Here is a 26,219-nt window from a genome sequence, read left to right as displayed (position 1 = left end):
ATAAGTCTGAAATAACTACAATTAATGCCAATTTAAGAGATTGAGGAATGCACGATTAGGAGTGTAGTGACTAAAGTTCAAACCCAGAACACCTTATTTCCTAACATGTGAACTGAATCTATATAATGATTTAAAATTTGATTTTTGCAACAAATAAAGTTGAACTCTTCCCTCATTTCTACTTATATCCAAGGTGGGGCAAAAGTAGGTTTACAGTTTTGAGTTTGTGAAAATTTATTCTTGTATTATTATTTATTAATAGTTACAAAATAACCTTTAGAATGTATTCTTCATGTTTGCAACACTTATGGAAAAATTTCCCAGCAAGTAGATATACATATGTGTATATACATTCACAAATAAATATCTTAGCATAAAGTAAATGTCCTTATAGGTAGCCATGAGAAATAGGTGAATATAGTGAAAAATTAGAGGAGTGATATTAAGCCCTTGCCAGTGAGAGGAATTTAAGTATAAGACCCTGAAATATTTATTGAGGATTAAGATAGTATGTGGTAGAAGTGACTACAGGGTTGCAGAAGTCCAATATTTAGGCAAGTCACCTTTTTAAGCTGTAGGTTTCTTATTTGAATAAGGGAGATAATGCTGCTGCCTAGCTTAGTGGGTGACTGTGAGAATTAAATAAGAAGAGAGGTGTACTATGTCTGGTTCATAGTAAGGAATCGATAACTGCCACCATTATTCGTATTGTTGTTGACAGCAATGCTTTGAGAAGGTGAAGATTATATTTTTTCAATTGAGTCCATATATCAAAATAATTATCAGGTGGCTTTTCATGTCTGTTGAGTCTTAGCTCAGTTTGATTTGCCACCAGCTACATTATACTAGACTGAGATTTTGGGGATACTGTGCAGTTATTTTGGTTGCCTACAAGATCTCATCACCATGCATTTCTACTATAAAAAAGAGTAAAATTTGTTAAGAAATAAAAAACTTTGTTCTACTGATCCCTTGAAAGTTGAATCAGTAAGATTACCTGCAACAATCACACATTATTAGAAATCAAATAATCTTCCCCCAAGCTAAAACTGTGCCTACCATGTTATATGCTTTCTGGTATATGCTTTAAAGTGGAAAAATTAAGAACTAAACTAAGAAAGATTATTTTTGGATTCAATAGTGCTTACTCTTCAACAAAACAAAACAAGGCACTCCATTTTTCAGAATAAGCAATTAGGTTTAAGTATCTTTTTTAAGTAAGCCACTTGGCATTCTGTATTGGAATAGTTCAGAAGTTCAGTTGAGTTGATATAAATACCCCAAGTTCTCATTCTTTTGTGGATTTAGCTAAACTTTGTTTTTATTAATAAAATATTTTGAAGAAAATATTTTATAAGAAATATTTTTAATAGACATACTCCTGAATTTTGAAGAAGTTTGCTAGTCGTCACTTTTCTGGTAGTTCTATGTCAGTACAAACCCAAACTAAATATCACAGCGAGAAAAGAGACACATGGAGAACTTTCATTTCATCAAGCATCTGTAGTATGATGGAAAGAGTTCAAATTTGTTAGAATCCTAGTTTTACTACGTTAGGCAAGGTCATTACATTTCTGGGCCTCATGCACCCCATCTGTAGAACTGTGAAACTACTACTTACTTGAAGGGACATTGTAAAAGTTAAATGAGATAGTGTCCATCAAATGCCCAGCATAGCATCTGGCACATAGCAGGCACTAAATATTTCTCATTTCTCCTCTCTGGCATCATTATTGAAAGTTTTATCAGTGGATTGAGATTATTTTGTGTTTAATTTTAACTTTTTATTACTAATAATATTTGGTACTGTATTCAAGGCATAAAAAAGAAACTTTTTAAATATAACAAAATTTTTACCTATTCAGAGTAATTAATGCAAAGTTTCTGGCTATTAATTTTGGAATTTAGGTTATTAATGAGAATTGGAGCATAGCATTTTGTAGGGGCCATAGTAAAATGTCACCTACTACTTTTGCTTTAATAAATGGGTAGCTTTTATTTGTTGGCCAATTGATTATTATATGGTAATATTCTTTGTCAAGTTTTTTGATAAAGAGCTGTTTCCTTAATATTTTAAAATCTGCTTGTAATTTTTTTCCTTTGGTATTTTGTTAGAGCTATATTTTGAAAACATTACTAATTTATGGCTGACTGATTCCAAATAATAAATTGAGACTTTGAATTAATGAAATTTTAATTATTATGAGTTGTTTTATAATTTGAAATTATATTTACAAAATAAGAGCTATATTTTAACTATGATATTTCTTAGTCATGGACAAAATTTACTCTGTTTTCTACCTTTGTCAGAATATTTTAATATCCTGAGACCATCTATAACCAGTGCATACAAATAAATAGCACCTTTCCCCTTTAGTTTTCTTTGTCTTTTCTTTTTTTCTTTTTTTGTATTTTTCTGAAGCTGGAAACGGGGAGAGACAGTCAGACAGACTCCCGCATGCGCCCGACCGGGATCCACCCGGCACGCCCACCAGGGGGCACGCCCACCAGGGGCAACGCTCTGCCCACCAGGGGGCGATGCTCTGCCGCGACCAGAGCCACTCTAGCGCCTAGGGCAGAGGCCAAGGAGCCATCCCCAGTGCCCGGGCCATCTTTGCTCCAATGGAGCCTTGGCTGCGGGAGGGGAAGAGAGAGACAGAGAGGAAGGAGGGGGTGGTGGAGAAGCAAATGGGCGCTTCTCCTATGTGCCCCGGCCGGGAATCGAACCCGGGTCCCCCGCACGCCAGGCCGACGCTCTGCCGCTGAGCCAACAGGCCAGGGTCTGTCTTTTCTTTATTATCACCTTCTTTATATTTAAGCATGAATAGTTTATTATTTTCAATTTTATATTCTTAAACGATGATCTTGTGATAATTAATATTAATGTCTAGAGATAGGAAAAATAAGCTAAGCAGGAATTAAGGATATTTATTTTCTCGTTTTTGAATCTGAAACAATCTCATTCTTTTTCTGAATTAAGTAATTTTTTTCTAATGTACTTAAACTACAGTAGTCCCCTCTTATCCATGGGGGATACATTCTAAGACCTCCAGTGGATGCCTGAAACTGTGGCTAGTACTCAACCTATCTATACTGCACCTTTCACCTGAGGGAGCATTTTGAGACTTCACTTTGGCATATCCGAATTACCAGCATCACTACTCTTGCAGTTCAGGGCCATTATTAAATAAAATAAGGGTTACTTGAGCACAAGCACTGAGATGCCTTGATGGTCAATCTGAGTGTTGAGAGGCTACTAAATGACTGAGGGGCAGAGAGCATATACAGCATGAATAAGCTAGGCAAAGTTATGGTTCAGTCCTGGGTGGAATGAGCAGGATGGTGAGAAATTCATCATGCTATTCAAAACAGCATGCAATTTAAAATTTATGAAATTTTTATTTCTGGAATTCTCCATTTAATATTTTTGGACCACAGTTGACCATGGTAACTCAAACCATATTAAGCAAAACCTCAGACCTCAGATAAGGGTAGGATTACTGTAAAAAAAAAGAACAGAAACAACAGAAATCTCTTGTTTTTTAAAATTTATTTATTTATTTATTTACTTATTTACTTATTTATTTATTTATATTAAGTGGAAGGTGGGGAGGCAGAGAGACAGACTCCTACATGTGCTCCTGACCGGGATCCACCAGCAAGCCCTCTATGGGACAATACTCTGCCCATCTTGCCCATCTGGGTATTGCTCTGTTGCTCGGCAGTGGAGCTACTTTAGCTCCTTAGGCCAGACCATGAAGCCATCCTTAGCACAGGTCAAATTGCCCAAACCATTCAAGCTTTGGCTGTGGGAGGAGAAGAGAAAGAGAGAGAGAAAGAAGGGGAGGTAGAGGGGTGGAGAAGCAGATGGTTGCCTCTCCTGTGTGCCCTGACTGGGAATCAAACCTAGGACTTTCACAAACCTGGCTGATGCTATATACCTCTGAGCCAACCAGCCAGGGATTTTTTTTAAATTTACTGATTTTTGATAGAGAGAAAGGGAGAAAGAGAAATAGAAATATCAATTTGTTGTTCCAGTTGTTTATGTGTTCCTTAGTTGTTCTTGTGTGTGCACTGACCAGGGATCAAACCAGCAATCTTATTAGCAAGTCAGGACAATGCTTCAACTAACTGAGCTACTCACTCAGGGCCTCAGGAATTTCTTAATGTTTCTACTTATATCAAACTTCTTATAGGAACAATTAGATCACTTAAGGAATTTACCTCAGGATATTCCAGTAAGAACTGGAACTAGGAAAAACTGGGATAACTGATCAAAAGCATTCTGGCTGGTTTTGAATTATGTAAGGAAATAAAACTATTCCACATTACTCTAGTGTTTATATTTTATTTATTGTTTTTTCATTTTCTTTCAGAACTCTTGATGTTTCAGTGAGTTTTAATGGAGGAAAATCTGTCATCTCAAGCTCATTAGTAGTCACAGCCACAGAATGTGTAAGTAAAAAGTTTGCATAAAGTTACCTTTTAAAAATATTTTATCCAGAAATAATTATGGATCCTCACTGTTGTTGCATCCTACTATAACGAAAGTACAAACAATAAAACTGGAGATCGTCATAAGGAAAAATTTATGTAGAATTTATTTTAGGTTCTATTTTTTTCCTATAGCTGCCTTTAAAAGGAATTTTAAGAAAGTGTACATTTTATTTTGATATTTAGAAAATTCAAGTCATATTTAAAAATAAAGGAGAATGATTTCCTGAAGCATTTTTTCTTAAAACATTAAACATATAAACAGAATAATGATTTTTTTGTTATGAAAGTTGTATTATAGTTTCTCTGACATCCTGTTTTTGAAATTACTAGTGCATCTTAATGAGTGAGCTCATTATTTTATCCATTTTAATGTTGATGCTTTTCTCACATGAGGAAGGAATTTGATTTTGATACCTTGATAAAATCCTAATTTGAAACTACATTAAACAATATTTTAGTTGAGATGGTTGATTTATATTACATTGATAAGACAGTGTTTTCCTTGTAGTTAAGTTTTTGTGTTTCTGGAAAGTTTTGATACTACATTATTGAACATGAAAAGAGCACACTTAAATGGACTCACATGACTATTAATTTTTTGAATATATTTTCTTTGTAAAAAAATATAAATTAAAGCAAAAAAAAAATCTTGCCCTTCAAAAGATCAAAATTCCAAACAAACATTTTTTGACATCTCATGGTTTCATAGAAAATTAAATTTAATAAGTTGACATTGATCAACACAAATGCATAGATTTTGGATAAATATCTGCACATCATTTGAACAATTAGTTTTATATTTTAGTCTTTTGAGAGACATTCTTTCTCCAGGAAACAAGCAAAATAACTCAATTATTATCTGTAAAGAGATAGTTGTATTTCTCATTGTAAGTAAACATTGCAGGGAAAACAAGCATCTGTATGGACTATAGAATTTTTTTGGATAGCTCTCTATTAAAACTTGTTTCTGTTTTGGAAATAGCTAGCTTTCCCCCTCTGTTCATCTGTAATTCAATTTGTAATTTGTAGGTTTTGTGGATGTTGCAATTTGTAAGTTTTTTGGTCCCTCAGGATGTGGTTGGTGTTACAATCACTTGTGGTGTATAGTTAGTCAGTATTTATCTCACTGAAATGGCATTTTTTCTTTATTCTTCTTCCTGATCTGTCTTTTTTTCATCTGTTTTTCATGAAAGTAAGAAAACAAACCTTGTCTATATCTTATGTATGATTGCAGTGTGCAGGAATGCTCCAGTTAAATGAGTCACCTGGAATTTATGGGTTTTATGCTTTAAGAAAGTCTTCTAGATCTTGCTAGTTCTCAGAAAAACATACTGTGACTTAAGGTGGTTTAAAAGTAAAGTGATTTCAGAAAAAAGGACATTGGTTGTGTCATAGATGGAGAGTGAGTTAAAGGACAAGTTGTGATATTAAATAAGGGATCAACCCTGGCTGGTTTGCTCAGTGGTAGAGCGTCGGCCTGGCGTGCAGGAGTCCCGGGTTCGATTCCCGGCCAGGGCACACAGGAGAAGCTCCCATCTGCTTCTCCACCCCTCCCTCTCTCCTTCTTCTCTGTCTCTCTCTTCCCCTCCCGCAGCCAGGGCTCCATTGGAGCAAAGTTGGCCCGGGCGCTGAGGATGGCTCTGTGGCCTCTGCCTCAGGTGCTAGAATGGCTCTGGTTGCAACAGAGCGACACCCCAGATGGGCGGATCATCACACCCTGGTGGGCATGCCAGGTGGATCCCGGTTGGGCGCATGCGGGAGTCTGTCTGACTGCCTCCCCGTTTCCAACTTCAGAAAATAAATAAATAAATAAATAAATAAATAAATAAATAAAGGATCAAAGTAACTTTCATTAAAAAGAGATGAGAGCAAATACTTAAGGAAAGTGAGGGAATGAGCTCTGAAGATCATCAAGGGAAGAGTGTTTCATGCAGAGTGAACAGCTAGAACAAGTCTCAGGTGGGACTGTGTCAGGTAAGTTTAAAGAATAGCAAGGTAGCGACTTTGGGGTTGGAAGTTGTTGGAGGGAGTAGGAGTCCTGAGATGAGCAGGAGAGAGGGAGGGAGGGAGACAGATTATGTGGGGTTTTGTAAGTCTTTGTAAAGACTTGAGTTTTTCTTCTGAGTGAAACAGGGAGCCACTGGAAGGTGACCTAATGTTTTTAAAAGAATCATTGTGGATCTTCTGTAAAAATAGACTTTGCATGTAGGGGCCAAAATGGAAATAAGGGAGACTAATTCTGTGGCTGTTTCAGTAACCTTGGTGAGGGGAGTGTGGCTCCACTATGGAGATGGCAGTGGAGATGGTGAGAAATTGTTCAATTGAATTTAAATATTTTTTTTAAAGGTGGGGCTCATGGGATGGATGCCTAAACAGATTAGATGTGGGTGTGAGAGAAAGACATTAAGAATAGTTTCAAGGGCCCTGGCTGGTTGGCTAAGATAGAGCATCGACCTGTTGTACAGATGTCCTGGCTTCAATCCCTATTCAGGGCACACATGGGAAGTGACCATCTGCTTCTCTCCCTCTCCCTCGCCCTCTTCTCTCTTGTTTTCCTGCTCAGCCAGTAGCTCGATTGGTTCAAGCATCATGCGGGGCACTGAGAATAGCTTGATTGATTTGAGCATTGGCCCCAGACTGGGGTTGCCTGGTGGATCCTGGCTGGGATGCATGTGGGAGTCTGTCTATCTCCCCTGCTTTCAATTAAAAAAAAAGAAAATAGAATGGTTTCAAGCTTTTTCACCTGAGCAACTAGGATGGGTTGTCTTCAGGTAGAGCAGTTTTTGGAAGAAAATGAAGATTTCTGTTTTGAAAATGTTGAGTAAAAGAAGTTTACAGTCATCTCAGTGGAAATTTCAGAAAGGGAATTTAATATGCAAGTCTGGAGTTTTAGAGAAAGATCTGGATTGGAGGTGCACATTTGGAAGGGAGTTGTATGGAATAATATGGTCAAACAATTTCCACCTGATTTAAAAAAAAAACTTTCAGGAGATAACACAGGAAGTGAAAGGGTACCAGAGAAATGTTTTGTTTTTTGTGGAGGAACCAAGATAAATTGGTTATGAAAGGAGACAAGAGGGGAAAGCATTTTACAGATAAATAGCAAATAGAAACCGAGAGTAGATATCTTTTTTTTTTAAAGTAAAGAGAATATTTTTTTAATTATTTTTATTTATTCATTTTAGAGAAGAGAGACAGAGAGAGAGAGAGAGAGAGAGAGAGAGAGAGAGAAGGGGGGAGGAGCAGGAAGCATCAATTCCCATATGTGCCTTGACCAGGCAAGCCCAGGGTTTTGAACCGGTGACCTCAGCATTCCAGGTCAATGCTTTATCCACTGTGCCACCACAGGTCAGGCGTGAGAGTAGATATCTTTAATTAGAGTGAAAATAGTGGAAGGAAAGCTTGGAAATAGAAAATGTAGACCAGATTATCAAGAGCCTATAAACAAATTGGGGGCCTGACTATATAATTAGTGGCGCAGTGGATAGATCGTCAGCCTGTGACACTGAGGACCCAGGTTCGAAACCCCGAGGTTACTGACATAAACAAGGGGTCACTGGCTCAGCACAGTCAAAAGCACAGATGAGAAAGCAATCAATGAAGAACTAAAGTGCTGCAAGTATGAGTTGATGCTTTTTACCTCTCTCCCTTTCTGTCTGTCCGTCTGTCTTTCTCTCTGGCTTAAAAAAAAATCAAGTTTACCCTACAGGTCTGTATTTCCTAAACACTAGTACACAGAGATGTCAGTGTTGAAATGAACAAAGGAAAGAAAATCTTCCACATTCATGTCCCAAGGACCAATCTGTGTGTCCCAATTGTGGCTGCCTTAAGAGAGCAGGGTACAGACTTCTGCAATGGAATCATGGCAGAACAGGCATTTAGAAATTATCTTCCTCTCTTTGATTATTCATTCCAAGGAGTACAGCTAAAACTGTAACTAAGGGAGACAATATGTATCCAGAAAAGTCTCAAGGTTAAGTATTACTACTATAATAGTACTTGCTATTAGAACGGACAGTAAAGGGAGGAGAGATTTAACCAATAAGCATGAGAGTTGGAGATAAAGTACTTCCCCCAGAATATGGAGACACCAAAATAATTTTGGATGACAAAGATTATTTCTTACTTAGAAATGTTGACATTCTTGGAAAGTATGTAGACTGAAATGAGTCACTACTGAAATGGCACCATGTGAAGTTGCCCATTTCACTGAAGTTCTGAAATCGTTCATCATGTAAATAATTTCTATGTCTATCTTTTATAATAAACTAATGATATCCAAACTAACAAAAAAGGAATAAAAAGAGATTATATGTTTTATAATGCTAGGTTTATTCAACTTGAAAGATTATTTTTATTCTGAAATTGCTTTCTCTGCCATTTTAATTTCAAAATATATTACTTTGATTGAGGAAAAAATATCTATAATGATGTCTTCCTCCTTCACTCCCTCCCTCCCTCCCTCTCTCCTTCCCTCTTTCCTTCCTTTCTCCCTTCCTTCCTTCCTTCCTTCCTTCCTTCCTTCCTTCCTTCCTTCCTTCCTTCCTTCCTTCCTTCCTTCCTTCCTTCCTTCCTTCCTTTTTCTTCTCTCTTCTTTTCCCTTTCTTCTCTCCTTCCCTTTTCTTCTTTCTTGAAATGGGAGGAATACATTGTGATAAAGAAAAATTATAGTGCACAAAGTTAAGTGGAAAAAGATCTTATTCAAGACTATTATAATAGATTGAATTTAGCTCTGATGGGACAAATGGCTGGAGAGTTTTTAAGTGCCGGGATGCAAGGAATTACAGACACCTATATCTGCTGTTTGGCCTTACCTGAAGGAAGAGTAATCTTTTTTCTGTCTTCCTGACAGAAGGTAGTATTAAACCTTGGAGCAAAGCACCATTCAAAGTTAGGTTCCTACCATCCCACAGAGCCTGGGAGATGGGACGCCACCTTCTGTGATGATGACATTCAAAGGGTGGCTTTCAGATCAGGAAAGACATTGCCCTTGGGGTCTGTAAAACTGGGAAGTGACTTTAAAGGAAATTTATATACATTTCAAAGCAGCAGAGAAAGATTTCACAATTATAAATTTTCCAAAATAGATTCCCTAAAAAAAGGAGGTCAGAGACCTATAGTTCAGAAGAAAGCTGTTTAAAGTTTAATCAAGCTGAAGAAAAATATAAAGTGGTCTTGGTCAATAGAGTAAGTGAAGTGAATTAGAGAGAAACAGCTCAAGAAATGGAACAGCCCGGACACTTACCATGTCAAGGAGCCAAAGGAAGAGGGGATTCTAAATGGAAGGAAGGCAGCATCTGGTGTCTCAGAGAGCTGAGAGAGAAAGGTCGGGGGTCACAGTGACCTTGATGCTTTACTCAGGTTGAGGATTTGTGGCCTTTCGTGTACATTTTATTATTATACTGATTATTATAGTATAATAAATAATGTAATCCCCCTTATATTAATAATAATTAAAGGATATTTTTTTCTCATTTAATTATTTTATATTCAAACTCAAATCCCTCTGTTTGTGGTAGTAATACTACAGTTTTGTAGAAGATATAAAAAGTGAGCCTGGAGCCGACAAGTTGTACCTGCTGATGTATGCATTCAATCTCTTTTCAGAATAGAAGTAGACAGTGGGAAATGTTATGACTAATACCTGGGCATAGTATTTAATTGATATCCAGTCTTTTTGGCATATTCAGATGTGATAATGAGCTGAGACACACTTAGTAATATTATTGATTATAGGGTGATGTTTTGGGATTTCACAGGCATTTGAAAGCCAAACAAAATAAAACTTTATTATTTTAGCAACTGATTAATCCTTGTGGCAATCCCACAAATAAAGAAGCCTCTCTCTGTGTTCCAAGAACATCTGGGTTTAGTCCTGCTAAGGCCGTTATGTTATTGAGTTGTCACTTCCTGTTCATTTCTGGGCCTTTCCCAGCAGTCCTGAGACATTGATGGCAGAGCTTGTGCCTCTCTCACTGCCCCTTCCCAGTGCCTGGTCCTTGCACAGTGCTCATGCTCCAAAATTACTTGTTAAATGAATGAATGAAAGTAGCTGTATATCTAGTTTAAGAATGCAGAAACTAAGGTTTAAGTTGAAGGTTTTAAGATTAGAGTCTGAGGAGTGTATTTATTTAGGCAGTTATTTCTCTTCTATTTCAGATCTTCTCCATGTGTCTCTGTTTAAAAAAAGAGTTTAAGTTGTCTTCTTTCACCCTTTGGGACCACTGCTCTTCTTCTGACCCACTTGGACTAATACCAAGAACATGTTTACTGAGCATGTATTAAGTGCAAGACACTGTGCTGAGTACTATGTATGTGTTAATCCCTTATGACCTTATGTAGGCCCTTCTTATTACCTTTATTTTATAGATGAGCAAACTAAGGAATAGAAAACCATTGCCAATTGTTCGTACACATTTATGCAATCATGTTAGAAAGTACTTTTTCTATTAGGTCGACCCAACCTTCAGCAGAGGCACATGGCTTGGTGAGCAGAAGATGTGTTGATTTCAGCCCTCACTGCAGCGGAGAGAGGGGGGACTTGGAATCTGGAGGCTCCGAAGCTCAAGTTATTTGTTCAGTTTCCCAGATGAGTAAAGACTAGAATTGAGAATTGAACCTAAGTCTGCTTCCCCCGAGCCTGGACACTTGCACAGTCTGCCGTTTGTATCCACATCCTAAATTGATCTTTATAAAATAGGCTGGCAAACTTTTTTAAGTGAGATAGTAAGCATTTCAAGCTTTGGATGCTGTACTGTTTCTGTCAAAACTACTTAATGCTGCTATTTTGTGCAAAAGCAGCTATATAAACTTCTGTAAACAAGTGGGCGTGGCTGTGTCCAACACAATTATGTACACTAAAACTTGAATTTCTTGAAATATATTCTTTAGATTTTTTTCAGCTATGAAATACTATAAAAATGTTTTTCTTAACTTGTCAGAGGTCTTATGAAATAGATGTGTTGATTATCTTGGGCCGTAGTTTGCTAATTCCTGTATGAAATATTCCAAAAGAATCCAGTAAATGAAATTGTCACCTATTTCAGGTTATCCTTTTCCCCTAAATCTAAATTTATAAAAACAAAATTGTGGAAACTTTTTTTCCCCCTGTCTGGTTCTATTTTATTTTTTAACATGATTATTGTTATTATTTTCTAAGTAGAGTGAAACATGTTCCTGAGGCAGTTTTGAAATTTTTGAGTGATTCCTCCTTCCTGCAGTTATCTTGGAAGTACAGTAGTGACTCTGTGTTGTTCTTATAGTTTTATATACTCTTAGCTAGAATTGCAGTTATATTGGCAGAGTTTTTGACTGTACATTATAACTTGCTTTTAATGAAGTAAAGGAAATTAGATGCAGAGGAAGTTCAACTATATTTCTTCTACCTTAATATCAAGTTCAATGTTCAGATATATCTCCAGTTCACCCTTAAAAGAGTTTTGGCTTCATGGCCTTGACCAACATCTGGGTACTGAGTTGCTAGCTAGACTCCTCAGTTAACTTTATATCCTAGTTTCCTTAGATAGCTGAAAATGCTACTTGTTGAAAACAACTGTTAGAAAAAAATTGATCCAACAAATGGCCTATTAAAAGGTCATTTAACAAATGACCAATTTCTTCTGTAATAAAGAGAATTACTGATTTTTAGAAATTTGTGTTTCATATCTTTTCTTCAGCTGAAGCCACTAATTCTGTGCCCACTCATTCCCTGGGCTTTTAGTTCCTTAAGGCGGTTTTCTTGGAACCCTAAAGCAAGGTCGTCCCAGTTTGACCTGTTTCTATTGTAGTTTTCTTCCATAATATTTACATTTATAATTATTTGTTCAAGGTTTGTTTCTCCAACTAACTTGTGGGCTTCATGAAGACCTGTCGTCTAGCATTATAACTTTGGTGCCTATTTAAAACCGACTAGCATTTAAACAGAGGCATGCCAACCAGAAATGAGAGGCGTTTAGTTTCTGCTTATGATACAGATCTATGTGTAATCATATCTAGTTTCCTCTTCCTCTCAAAGTCTGTAGTTTGCAGCATGGTATCTGCTCAAAGGACTGAAGTCTATGTGTTTGACCTTTCCTTAATTTGTTTATAAAGCTATGTGAACAATGAAATTATTTCCCTTTCATGGCTGAAGGCTTTCATGCTCTGATAAGGGCTCCAGAAAGTCTGAATTTGTATTCAGTTAACTGAGCTAGTGTCTGAGACTGGGTGTCTGGGTTTCATACCTTTATAGCAAGTTCAGATTGCAATAAATTCTTTGCTTCCTCTTTCCTATCTTCCATCATGCTCTGCTTAAATATGGTAAAGATTAAAATATGGTAGCTCTTTAGAAAGTATGTATTTTTGTTTTAATTTTATTTTAGACAAATATTTGGAGTTAGTTGAGATAATAATGTTACACTTAATGTATATAATGCTGGACATACATAGAGTTTTGTCACTGTTCCTAATAGGGGCATTTTTTTTTTAGAGAAAATCAAAAAATTTAACTGCCCATCATGCCCAGCCCATCTATTTTATATTCTGTCAGTACGATTTTCCAAATTTCCTACTTATGACACATTCATAGAAAGAAAAACTGATCCCTAAACTTTCAGCAGACTCACACCCTCTAGTTGCATGTCTTTATTTCTGAACACAGGGTTTGAACTCTAGGAAAGGAAGCCAGGTGTTCATAGAACCCTTTTGAAAGTTGTATAGCACAGCCAAATGGAGAGCAGTTTCCACAAGTGCTACAGCTAGAGCCTTGTGCAGGGGAGGTCTGACTGATTCATTCCATGCAGTCACGGATTGGGTGTATCTTATATAAGACTCTATATTTGAAGGTGGGATCATAGATGTATACACTTGACAACATTTATTCATAGCATCTCACATATTTTTCTTTGCCATTCTTTTCCTGTTATTATTCCTAATTGCCTGGATTTTAGAGCTGAGCATAATCAAACCTGTGAAGAGCTGCATGATTTTTTTTCATGAATGTTTAGAATTCTGTGTAGAAAGATGTACTTTGAGTATTTTCCTAAATAACATGATGTATATCTGAATTGTTTTCTTTGCTTGTAAGAGAGTTTAAATATTTGCCGGGGAGATTTCTCTAAAAGTATTTATTTTTTCTCTTCTCTCTTTCTCTCTCTCTCTCTCTCTCTCTCTCTCTCTCACACACACACACACACACACACACACACACACACACACATGGACAGAGAGAGAGTCAGAGAAGTCAGAGAGAGGGATAGATAGGGACAGACAGACAGGAACAGAGAGAGATGAGAAGCATCAATCATCAGTTTTTTGTTGTACCACCTTAGTTATTCATTGATTGCTTTCTCATATGTGCCTCAACCGCGAGCCTTCAGCAGACCGAGTAACCCCTTGCTTGAGCCAGCGACCTTGGATCCAAGCTGGTGAGCTTTTGCTCAAGCCAGATGAGCCCGCGCTCAAGCTGGTGACTTGGGGTCTTTAACCTGGGTCCTCCGCATCCCAGTCCAACGTTCTATCCACTGCACCACTGCCTGTTCAGGCGAGCTTACCTTCATTTTCATTCTCCCTAACTCTACACCAAGAAGTTCCTAGATGTGTACATGCCTTATTATTTTTTATTTTAATTAATTCTTTATGGTAATTATCATAATAAATATTATACCTTAAGAATAGTAGATGATAGAGCTCTGTGAAGATAGTGTGGATATGTGAATTTTTTGTAGTTATTTCTGTAATCTTCTGAAAGATAAATTAAATGAAATTATCAAAGATTTTTTTGATATTTTGTTGATGTTTGTTTTGGTTAATTTGCAACCTAACATCAGCTACAAAAGTAGCTTCCATAGTTATCCCCTCTTCCATCCAGATACAAAATTAGAAAACAAATGATAGCTTTAATTGTTCATGTATACTCGATTCCTAATCTTTTCTTGAAATTTTCTGAAAGTATTTAATGTTTTATGGTCTGTGTTGCTCTGATATATACATGTATATATATTTTTTAATTTTATTTTTCAATTACATGTTTACTTTCAGTATTATTTTGTATTAGTTTCAGGTGTACAGCATAGTGGTTAGACAATCATATACTTTACAAAATGATCCCCCTGTTATTTCCAGTACCCACCTGGCACCATACATAGTTATTACAGTATTATTGACTATATTCTCTATGCTGTACGTTGTATCCCTGTGAGTGTTTTGTATCTACCAATTTGTATTTATTAACACCTTCACCTTTTTCACCCAGTCTCCCTGAGAATTGTTTTAAGTTATTTTGTAATGGATTTATTAAAACTGAAAGTCTGCTAATAGTAAATATCTTTGAAAATTGGTTTTGAGACAGTTTCCAAGCCACTATGTAGTAATTTCTCTTTCTTCCTTTTTCATTGTGATACTAACAGAAGATACAGGAAATGACATTTCAAGATTTCTTCAGATTAACTAAACCAAGTATATTTTGTTAGTACTTCCTTGCTAATACTTTTGAAAACTACCTTCTTTTTTCAGTTATTTACAAATAACTGTTTACATAAAGATTATTATCTGTTTTTGTGTATAGATCATCATGTATTACACTTCAGTTTCCATTATAAAATGTTCTAATTAAATGCCACTACCATTTTCACTTAAACATCAGAATGCTTCTTAGCTTTGATCAATATGTTTTCCAAAGTGGATTCTAGGGAATCCTGGTTCTGTAGGCTATTGAAATGTTATGAGAAAAAAAAAAAAAAAGATTCTGTGCTGATATTAAGTTGGACTTCTTTACTCCAAAACCATTCAGAGCTTTATAACTATGTTAATGTGCAAAGTGATTTTCTAAGAGAGATTTAATAATCATGGTTTTTCCACAGTTTGTTGCTTTGGGAACAACTGGCTTTCTTAGTTTGTGGATTAGTATAGAGGTTGATATTAAGCAAATTGTTTAATTTCTCAGGGCCTCTATTTCCTCATACTTTTTAATACAGTGACATTCTAAAATGGATACTGGTAGGTTCTCTGTTGCTCCCCCTCCCCTAACCTTCTATCAACCCTTGGGATAAGTGTGGCTCTCAACCTGAGTTCTGGGCTTCTACTTCTCATCTGTATTGAATGACAGGAAATGTATCTCTGAAAATCTGCCTTATAAAGTCCCAAGTTTTTACCCAGAAACTTATTGATTTATGATTTTTCTTCCCTGATTCTTTCCTTAAAGCATAACAAAATAAGACATTATTACTGGGGATCTCACCAAGTGGGTTAGGAGAGACACATTGTTCCCTTAGAAGCCTTAGATCTATGTTAAAAATTCATTAAACACTCTTCTTTGTGTTTGTGGCTTTTGCAGCCTTATTTCTTCAGAGTTCATTCTCTCAGCAAATAGCCAAGCATGGAATGAACATTGATAAGTGGGTTGGAGCTAGCTCCTATCTTCTTAGAGCTCACAGTGGATTGTGTGAGAAAAAAGAATTAAATGAATAATCACAGTTATTCATAAACAAATAAACAAATTTTGATAGTACTAAAGATTAAAGTATAGAGAACTATACATTATATTGTAAGGAGGAGCATTTCTAGCCAGAGGGTACAGGGAAAGCTTCCTGGGGATGTGGCTTCAGCTGAGCTTTGTAGAATGAATAGGTGGTTTCTACATGAAGGGGGTTGGAGGCAGAGCCCAGAGCAGGGCCTTTGGGCTAGAGGTGTTCTGCATTCGGAAGTAAAAGAACATCATTGTGGCTTTGTGGAGGTAGTGTCTGAACTGCCAACAGAGATTTTATGATACATAAATGCATGAGATTGCATTTTTACATTCATGTGGGTATACCATTTGCTAACAAGAACCACTATTTTTTATTTGTCACCTTGGTGATTTTTGATAGTCATCTGTTCTATTATTAAATATCATATATAAAGTAAATAGTGTTCCATCTTCAAAAATCTGGGAAAATTCTGCATAAATTCTTCTTAGAGATAGTTATGCTTATAAACAAAATAATTCTCTCTTAGAGATGAGAGAAAGGGACCATAGGGACCATTCCTGTAACCCCAAATGGTGATTTTTTCTACATTCCTTGAAGACATAATTTAAAACAATCTCTAACACTTTGAAAGATTTTGTATTTATTATTAATTGCCTTTTAATAACATATATGAAATAGAATATAAAATAATTTTTACAATTGAAAGAATTTAAAGAAATATAGTAGAAATCTGGCTTGATGTTATTGTACTCCCTGTATTATTTTCTGGTGTTTCCTCAAAAATAATGTATATTGGGTGTCGACATAGAAAACATCCAAACTTGTTGAGAATTTTTAAGAATTTATTTGAACCAAAGTGATGGCATTGCTGGGAAACAAAATCTCAATGAATTGAGAAAATGCTGTGGAAAATGGCAGTTTTTCAGTTTATTTTATACATTAGAATTAAAGAAAACCTAAGGAGAGTTACATGAAATCCATTGTTGGTGGATTAAGGGGGTGCGGAAAGCAAAGTGGGGAAATCTCTGGGATTCGATAAAATGTAAAACAGAGAGACACAGGATAGTTAATAATCAATATTTACAGCACAAAGATGGTAGGCTGGGAACAAGGAACAAGACATCAATAACATTCTCAGGAGTGGGTGTGCCAGAGGCGCCTGGAAAAGGAGATTACTCTGACATTCCCAGGGTCTGTTATCTTAGCTGTACAAAGACAATAGACAGGCTCACTTGAGGTAAAGATTGACCTTTGTCAAGGAAGCTACAGGCCTAGGACAGGACTACCCACAATGACCTGCTATTAGTTAGGAATTTTTGTGTTCAGAACATCCTATGTGGTTATAGTCTCTGAGTTTGTAAGGCCACCATGCAGGCGTCCCTTGAGTTTGTCAGGTTTAGTATGTGGCCCCTTTTTCGTCCACAGGGATTTGACCCTTAGCTTTGCTGACCACCTTGTTTTTGTTTCCTCCTACTCCAGTCTAATGGAATTGCAGCCATCATTGCTATTTTGGTGTTACTGCTCCTCTTGGGCATTGGTTTGATGTGGTGGTTTTGGCCCCTTTGCTGCAAAGTGGTGAGTAAGAAGGATTTTCAGTCCTACTTTTTTTTTTTTTTTAACCAGTGGGATGTAAATAAGGCCTGAAATGTGAATCAATGCTACATTGTTCAACAATGGCAAAGTTTCAGTGAGCAAACTGAATCTTAATAATTTTTATCACTATAGTAAATTCTAGGAAATATGCATGCCAATAAATATTTATTATAAAACTTCATCTAGAAATACTTCAAAATCAGCCTTGAAAGAAGAGGGAAGGAAGGTAAGAGAGGTCATGGGGATAAAAGTTTTTCAGTTTAAATGGAATGATATTTTCTACTGTATTTGTTGGAAGAGGTTGATAATCTGCCAGTGTTTTTTCAAGTGCTTACTGCCTCTTTCATTACCTCTTTGACAGATCTATTTCAGCACCTTCTCTGTTTGCCTCTTAGAAAAACACTTTAGAAATAAATCATGTACAAATGTTAGGGTATCTGTTAAACAATCACCTTTGAAGTTATGACAGTTGGTTTTAGTTTGCATCATTTTTCATGTTTGAGTAAAACCTCTGAAAGAATATGGGTGCATGTTGATTTTTTGTTGCTGCTGTAACAAATTGCCACACATTTGGTGGCTTAGTTTAAAGCAATGCAGATTTATAATCTAACCATGAGGTAATCACAGATCCAGCACGGGTCTCAATGGTCTAAACTGGGCTAAAGTATCAGCATGGATACATCCCTCCGGTAATGCTCCAGAGGAGGATCTGTTTCCAGCTGCTAGAGGCCACCAGCACTCATTACCTCAAGGGCCCCTCCTTTGATCTTCACAGCAGGCAAGGTTGCATCACTTCTGCCATTTCCTGTAGTCACATCTCCCTCTGACTCTGAACCAGCTGGCACAGGACCTCTGATGTTAAGGAACCATCTGATGAGATCGGCCACTTGGATAGGATAATCTCACATCTCAGTGTCTTTTTCTCTTCATCACATCTGCAAAGTCCCTTTGCCTTTAAAGCAATTTAGTCACAGTCCCCGGGAGTTAAGAGTTTGTACATCTTTGTGGGGCTGTAATTCCACCTAGCACAGGATGCACTGTTGAGTAATAAATATCTGCAGATTTCAAGCAATCCAATTAGGATTTTTCAGGTATCGTAGAAAAGATTATCTTGAAGAAGCACTTTTCAAAGTATGCCTACTACTTATTTTGATAATATTTCTTCTATTGTTAGCACATTATGTAGAACTTTGTATTTCCTAGATCACAGAATTGTTCTATATATATTACTAGATGGCGTTTCCCCCATCTTCTAAATCAAGGAAGTTTAGGTTCCTTGTAACATCGGACAGTGCTTTTTGTATTAGTTCTGCATTCGTTATTAATTGAACTTCAGTCTGCTTTTATGAGGAAACTTTATAATTCTTATCTCAGAGCACCTGGCCCATGGAGGAGGCACAGATTTAAACAACAGTAGAGACAAGAAGCATCTTGTATTTTTAATGAAATAACCAGTTTCCTGCTTTAGCAATTTTCACAAACAGCTTCCTGTTGTAATCTTGGTTTTCCTAGATGTGACTAATTTAGGGTGGCAAGCAATCTTGAGTCTCAAATTAAAAAGCAAACTGTGCCTTAAAGCACTGGTCCTCAAACCCTGGGCCACGGACCGGTACCGGTCTGTAAGCCATTTGGTACCGGTCCACAGAGAAAGAATAAATAACTTACGATATTTCCATTTTATTTGTATTTAAGTCTGAACGATGTTTTATTTTTTAAAAATGACCAGATTCGGCCCTGGCCGGTTGACTCAGCGGTAGAGCGTCGGCCTGGCGTGCAGGGGACCCGGGTTCGATTCCCGGCCAGGGCACATAGGAGAAGCGCCCATTTGCTTCTCCACCCCCCCTCCTTCCTCTCTGTCTCTCTCTTCCCCTCCCGCAGCCAAGGCTCCATTGGAGCAAAGATGGCCCGGGCGCTGGGGATGGCTCCTTGGCCTCTGCCCCAGGCACTAGAGTGGCTCTGGTCGCGGCAGAGTGATGCCCCGGAGGGGCAGAGCATCGCCCCCTGGTGGGCAGAGCGTCGCCCCTGGTGGGCGTGCCGGGTGGATCCCAGTCGGGCGCACGCGGGAGTCTGTCTGACTGTCTCTCCCCGTTTCCAGCTTCAGAAAAATACAAAAAAAAAAAAAAAAAAAAGACCAGATTCCCTCTGTTACATCCATCTAAGACTCACTCTTGATGCTTGTCTTGGTCACGTGATACATTTATCTGTCCCACCCTAAAGGCCAGTCCGTGAAAATATTTTTTGACATTAAACTGGTCCGTGGCCCAAAAAAGGTTGAGGACCACTGCCTTAAAGTGATTTGTACTCTCTCTCTTTTTTTAATTTTAAACTTTCCAGTGGTAGATTTTCTTCCTTCATAACTTTGCAATCTCACATATTGTTGATCAGCAGGCTCAAAAGTGTCAAAGTATATATTTTTTAAAAGATACTTGCAAAAAATGAAATAGGATTCTTCAATAGGTTTGGTGGAGAGGAGTCAGTCATCAAGTCATGAGAATATATCCATTCTAACCCTAGGATTCTACAGACTGCACATGGAGTGTATTTCCTGATGGCAGGCCTAGTATACCTTTAAGGTGTGTTTTCAGGCTGTGAGGGCTTCCAATCCTCAGGAACATCATGAATGCTTACTAGTTTCTGGATCTTATTTAACAGAGAGAACCACTTCTATTTTACATTTAGAAATATAGATTTTGGCCCTGGCCGGTTGGCTCAGCGGTAGAGCGTCGGCCTGGCGTGCGGGGGACCCGGGTTTGATTCCCAGCCAGGGCACACAGGAGAAGCGCCCATCTGCTTCTCCACCCCCCCCCTTCCTCTCTGTCTCTCTCTTCCCCTCCCGCAGCCAAGGCTCCATTGGAGCAAAGATGGCCCGGGCGCTGGGGATGGCTCCTTGGCCTCTGCCCCAGGCGCTAGAGTGGCTCTGGTCGCAGCAGAGCGACGCCCCGGAGGCGCAGAGCATCGCCCCCTGGTGGGCAGAGCATCACCCCTGGTGGGCGTGCCGGGTGGATCCTGGTCGGGCGCATGTGGGAGTCTGTCTGACTGTCTCTCCCTGTTTCCAGCTTCAGAAAAATACAAAAAAAAAAAAAAAGAAATATAGATTTAGAGAGCAGCTAGCCCTGTGTATGAGCTAGGTATGAATGATTCACAGCAAATCGTTCCTAATTTAAAAGCAGAGAGAAGGTAAAACAAAGTTCTGTATCCGTCCCTTAGCAATCTAATATGTGCCAGTACTGTTCTAGAAACTGGGGGGTACTAAAATGATTATAATATAATGTGGAAACTCACATGTTAACATAAACACACAGAGCGGTGGGAACACGTAAATGGAGGGTCAGGAGTGTCCAACAGCAACAGGGTGAAGAGCAGTGAGAACCCGGAGGGAGAGAATCTGCTCGAGTTAAGGGGCTGTTGAGAATCTGCTCGAGTTAAGGTGCTGTTTCGGAGAAACCTGATTAAGCTGCTGACTCCAGACTGAGCTTCGGATAATGACTAAACTGGCAGCAGTTAATCAAGGACATTTCAGAGGAAGTGCATGCAGAATCAGGAGTTACTCAGGCATGCTTTAGGAGGGCCTAGGCGGAGGCCTCGCCTGCCGCTGACAGGGAGCAGTGAAAGATCTTTGGGGATTTAGGCATGAACCCCATTAGGGAGGGCTTCCTGTGTCTTTTTGGAGGTTTGAACTCACTTCAGGGATGATGAGGAGCCACTGGAGGGATTTGATCAGTATAACCCCCTGAAAGAAGCTCTGCTTACCATGGCCGGATGCTCAGCTGTTTAGAGCATTGTTCTGAAGCACAGAAGTTGCAGTTCGATCCTGTTCAGGGCACACACACTGGAACAGGTTGACGTTCCTGTCTCTCTTTCTCTTCCTTTCCCTCTTGCTAAAATCAGTTAAAAACAAAAAAAAACAAAAAAGACTCTCTGCTTGCTTCTTGGTTAGTGATCTGGTCCTGGCAGGGATTAATTCTGTATAAATTCAGTTCCACCTACAATTGAAACGGAAAGCTACTGGCAGATAGTGCACGTTAGATATGGCTGAAGCACAGGCGCTCTAACAACGTGTGGACAGTTGGAGTACAACAGAGACTCTGTGAGCCAGAGGGAAATGAAGATGTGATGTGAAAAGGGCTGAAGGAGACTAACCTTGTGGAAAAATAAAATGCCTTTAGTGTTGTACCAGGTGTTGTAGTACAACTGTGGGATATTGTTCCTCGTAGACAATATATGCTGGCATTAGAATGTGGTTAGTTAAATAATTGAAGCATTAATTTAGAAATCAATTTGACTTTGACTATTGTTAACAGTAATATTACTTTATTATTATTATTTTTTTTTTGTATTTTTCTGAAGCTGGAAATGGGGAGGCAAACAGACTCCCGCATGCACCCGACCGGGATCCACCCGGCATGCCCACCAGGGGACGATGCTCTGCCCATCTGGGGCGTTGCTCTGTTGCGACCAGAGCCATTCTAGCACCTGAGGCAGAGGCCATGGAGCCATCCCCAGCACCCGGGCCATCTTTGCTCCAATGGAGCCTCGGCTGCGGGAGGGGAAGAGAGAGACAGAGAGGAAGGAGAGGGGGAGGGGTGGAGAAGCAGATGGGCGCTTCTCCTGTGTGCCCTGGCCAGAAATCGAACCCGGGACTTCCGCACGCCAGGCCCACGCTCTACCACTGAGCCAACCGGCCAGGGCCTTTTTAATAGGAGAAGAAAATACATTTATTTCAGCTTGCTGTTGTACAAACTTCTTTTTGTTTCAGTGTGATTTAAGTATCAAGGGTAGAGATTTAAAGCTAATCGTTCAACTGAACAGCCTAAAATATCTGTTTTCCGCACATTCAGTTAGGCCTGGGATTTACCTCTTTGGGAGTCATATGCTCAGGAGCTCTTACCAGATAGAGAGCCTGGGGAAAAAAAGCCCTGAACAGAGGGCTCAATATTTGTCACACATACTTCATTCAATCATTTCATATTTCATGCAATATGTTGTGAAATGATTTAAGTATTCATTGTTTAGAGATTAAAATTTTACGATATGTAATAATGACTTAAATATGACAGTGTTATTACTTATATTTTAGACAGCGAGTCTGAGTCTCAGTTTTGTGGGGTTTTTGTCATTGTTATTTGTTTGTTTGTTGTACCTGAAGGCTCTTAGAGCAGTGGTTGTCAGATTTCCAATGGTGGCTCTTTTCCCTGAGGGGAAGGAATGGAGCGGGTGAGATATCTCCAGGGATCAAAGCTGTTTGGAAAGGCCTATGTGGGAGGCTGAATAATGAACTCTAACGTTATCTAGATGAGTTCCTAGAAACTGAATGTTATCTTACAGGGGAAAAAGGATGTGGTTAAATTAAGGATCTTGAAGATTATCCAGGATAATTTAAGTGGGTTCTAACTGCAATTGCAAGTATCCTCATTGGAGGTACAGTGAGGGAGGTTAGTTTACAGAAGGGAAAAAAGCAGTGTGACTTTGGAGGCTGAGATTGGAATGATGCAGCTACTAGCCAGGGAATGCTGATGGCTACCAGATGCTGGACGAGGCAAGGAGCAGATGTACCTGTGCAGCCTGCAGAAGGAACCAGTTATGCCAACACCTCATTTTAGCCTTGTAAGCCTTACTTCAGACTTCTGACTTCCACAACCATAAGAAAATAAAATTCAGTTATTTATGCCACTAAGTTTGTGGCAATTTGTCAGAGCAATACTAAGTAACCAATATAGTCCTTGGATGGTTCTGATACTCCTCAGGGTTGGGAATCACTACTTAGGGCTATTGATTTGGGGATGTTTGTGGAATATATTTTCATATGGACTCATGATAAAAACTTTACATGGAGTATACAAAAGGTTTTACGATGGGAGACAATGACATCGTCTTCAAAAAGTTTGCAGTGGTTCCAAGACAACTAAAATTAATATGCATTCTTTAAAATGAAAATGATCATTCTGTTTTGTTTTGGGTAATTATAAAGTAAATATGCATAATGCTTTGTATATTGAATAGAATTTGCTTACTACTTGTAAATGACAAGGAAGTTTTGGAAGAACAGTTTTAAAATGTTAGAGGTATCCAGGGTATATGTGTTATTAGAATCAACAGATAGCTTTCTCAAGGTGCTTCTTCTTCTTCTTCTTTTTAATTTATTTATTTTGAGAGAGATAGAGAAAAAGAGAGAGAGAAACATACATTCACTGATTGATTCTTGTATGTGCCCTGACTGGAGATTGAACTCACAACCTTGGCGTTATAGGGATAATACTCTAACCAACTGAGCTGCCTGGCCAGGGTGCTTCTTATTTGTTGGAAGAAGCCAGCAAGATTCCATTCATATTTAGATGCTGAACCATCAAGTAACTTGAAAGCTAGATGTGGACTTTTTACTCTACAAAGAAAGGAAAAACAATGAACATTGAACTAAATACTGTGTCTTTGAAACTGACATATATCTCCTTGGCTGAACCAATTTAGTATCAGGAACAGGAAACACATCAAAGCCATAAACATCCTCTCTAGAATATTTCATATTAAAATTTTAGCCAAAATTCTTTAAAAGGTAATTCAGGTTAGAAAATGGTACTTTTTTTGGTGATACTTAAATGAAATTATGATTAAACAATTAGTTATGTGATTCAAGTATTATGTGTGTTTTACTAGTATTGTAAACTAGTCATGTTGCACAGTAAGTGCTTAGCCTTTTTGAAATCTCTCAATTCTTAAAATTAAGACACTTCATATGTCTTTACCTGGAAAACAATTTCAAAATAAGGTAAACTGTTTGCAGTTTTAATCAAAATTCTGTCAACTATGGAGAAGTCTTGTACATGGAAAGATTCACAGTGCAATTTTAATTCCTTGTATGATTTTCATTGACTTTATTTAAAACGTGTCCCTTATAATGCATATAAAATAGGAAATGTGACCTTCATAATTCTATATAATAAGAACTGAGATACAATCACATGTGAAATTTTAATTGTAATAAAGCTCTAAGTAGAAGCAATTTAACTTTTTTCTAGTTGCTTCTACATATACCCCACAAAGATTTCTGACCTTAGGGTTATGAACTTGGATGGGAAAAATTCAGCTTTATATTAACTTCTAACTGAAATTGATAATTTCCTTTATTTATGAATGTAGGCCACTGTCCACAAAGTTATTAGCAGTTCTGAAGTCTTTGTCGCCATTAGTGTCGCAGACATCCTATATCACATTTATAGTTGTTCATATATGTTTGAAATACCTTTTATACATATTACTACTTCAAAATTATGGAAGTTTAGACTTGCTATATTTTATTATTTAATTAATTAATAAAGAAACATATATTTCTATGTCACAGTTTTAGTTTTTTACACATTTAATAATTATATTTCAACATAATTGGGTTCCTTTAAATACTGTGTATTTTAATTTAACTCAGTTATTCTGAGAAAGGGCTCCATAGTTTTATCAGATTGCCAAAGAGGGGCTTAAAATAAAAAAATGTTAAGAAAATAAAAACCCTGCAATAGAATCTGGACACCCAAAATGCTTTTCATATGATATTATTCCAAAATTTAAAATTGTTCAGTTCATTTCTATGAGTATTTTCAAGGACAAAAGAGAGGTGATATTATTTAAAATGTTGCAGAATAGTGTCTTTTCTGTGCCTGGGCTTTCCATGACAAATGGAAATCTAAACCAATGATATTTGGAGAACTTTAGTAATAATTGTAACAAAATAGTCCTCATTCAAAGCTGAAGTTTTTAGATACTACTAGTAGTGAATTATGAAATGTGTTGAGTTTGCAAACTATTCCATAAGGGAAAAAGTTCTCATTTTTGTATGAAGTTATTTTTCACCATCTATTAAGAGTCTGTATCCTACACATTGAGTATCCTCACATCCCTTTGTAACAACTGCTTTTCTTTAACAAAGACATCAACAGCATCCTTTCTTTTACCATAAATTTAAAAATGGGCCAAGAAAGATAAAAAAAAACTGACATGTTGAATTGTGAGGGAGATATCAGGAAATATGAATGGTTTCATCATTGTGTCGCTTAGAAGGTATGTGAGTTCATAGCAGATTTGTTGTACTATCAGGATGGCAGTGATGACAGGCCTCTAGTTGCATCATTGGAATAACCACACACTCTGCAGAATTACAGATGTAAGGCTAATGAGGTGGCAAACAAAGGCTTTCTGGAGTGTTGTCAATTAGAGTGTGTTATACAGCTGCAAATAAATATCTGAATACACTGGAAATGATGAATGTTCATGTTGCTGTAGTGTCCTTGGCCAAAGTTCTCCATCCTCAAGGGAATACTGCAAGCTCATTTTCCTTTAGTGCATTTAAGACATTACATAAAGATCTCATAAATCTTAATTTAAAAAAACCATTTAAAAAGTTATTTTTTTTTAAAGCCCAGTTTGCTTATAAGTAAGTTGAGCTTTCATTTTGAAGCTATATATGACTGGAGCTCTATGGAATCATTTTCTTAGCCAGCAACAGCTGTGCTGTTTTTTTTTTCTACCTAGTAATAATGCTTCTACATTCACTTGTTTTTTTATTATTGAGGAGGGCTCTTGGTGCCTTTATTGAGTTACATTGAGAGCAGCCTAATATATTTTTTTGGAATGCACAGTAAAACAGAAGTAATTTAAATTTTAATATGCCTTCCTTGCACCATTAATTAAAATGATTTA

The 26,219-nt window shown here is 37.6% G+C and overlaps 1 protein-coding gene and 1 pseudogene across 2 annotated transcripts in view; both read left to right on the top strand.

Annotated features, from left to right (window-relative positions):
* The window catches only part of ANTXR2 (ANTXR cell adhesion molecule 2), a 158,500-nt gene that overhangs the window by 48,357 nt on the left and 83,924 nt on the right, over window positions 1-26,219 (top strand). For both annotated transcript variants that reach the window (XM_066384843.1, XM_066384842.1), the window contains exons 11-12: window positions 4,377-4,455; window positions 17,421-17,516. In XM_066384843.1, the coding sequence (XP_066240940.1) occupies window positions 4,377-4,455; window positions 17,421-17,516 (175 nt within the window). The remainder of the gene's footprint in view (window positions 1-4,376; window positions 4,456-17,420; window positions 17,517-26,219) is intronic.
* On the top strand, window positions 8,360-8,661 carry LOC136406208 (10 kDa heat shock protein, mitochondrial pseudogene; annotated as a pseudogene).

The sequence above is a fragment of the Saccopteryx leptura genome, chromosome 5 (assembly GCF_036850995.1).
Source record: "Saccopteryx leptura isolate mSacLep1 chromosome 5, mSacLep1_pri_phased_curated, whole genome shotgun sequence".
NCBI lineage: Eukaryota > Metazoa > Chordata > Mammalia > Chiroptera > Emballonuridae > Saccopteryx > Saccopteryx leptura.
The sequence above is the reverse complement of the archived record's forward strand: the minus strand, read 5'-3'. Positions and strand labels throughout refer to the sequence as shown.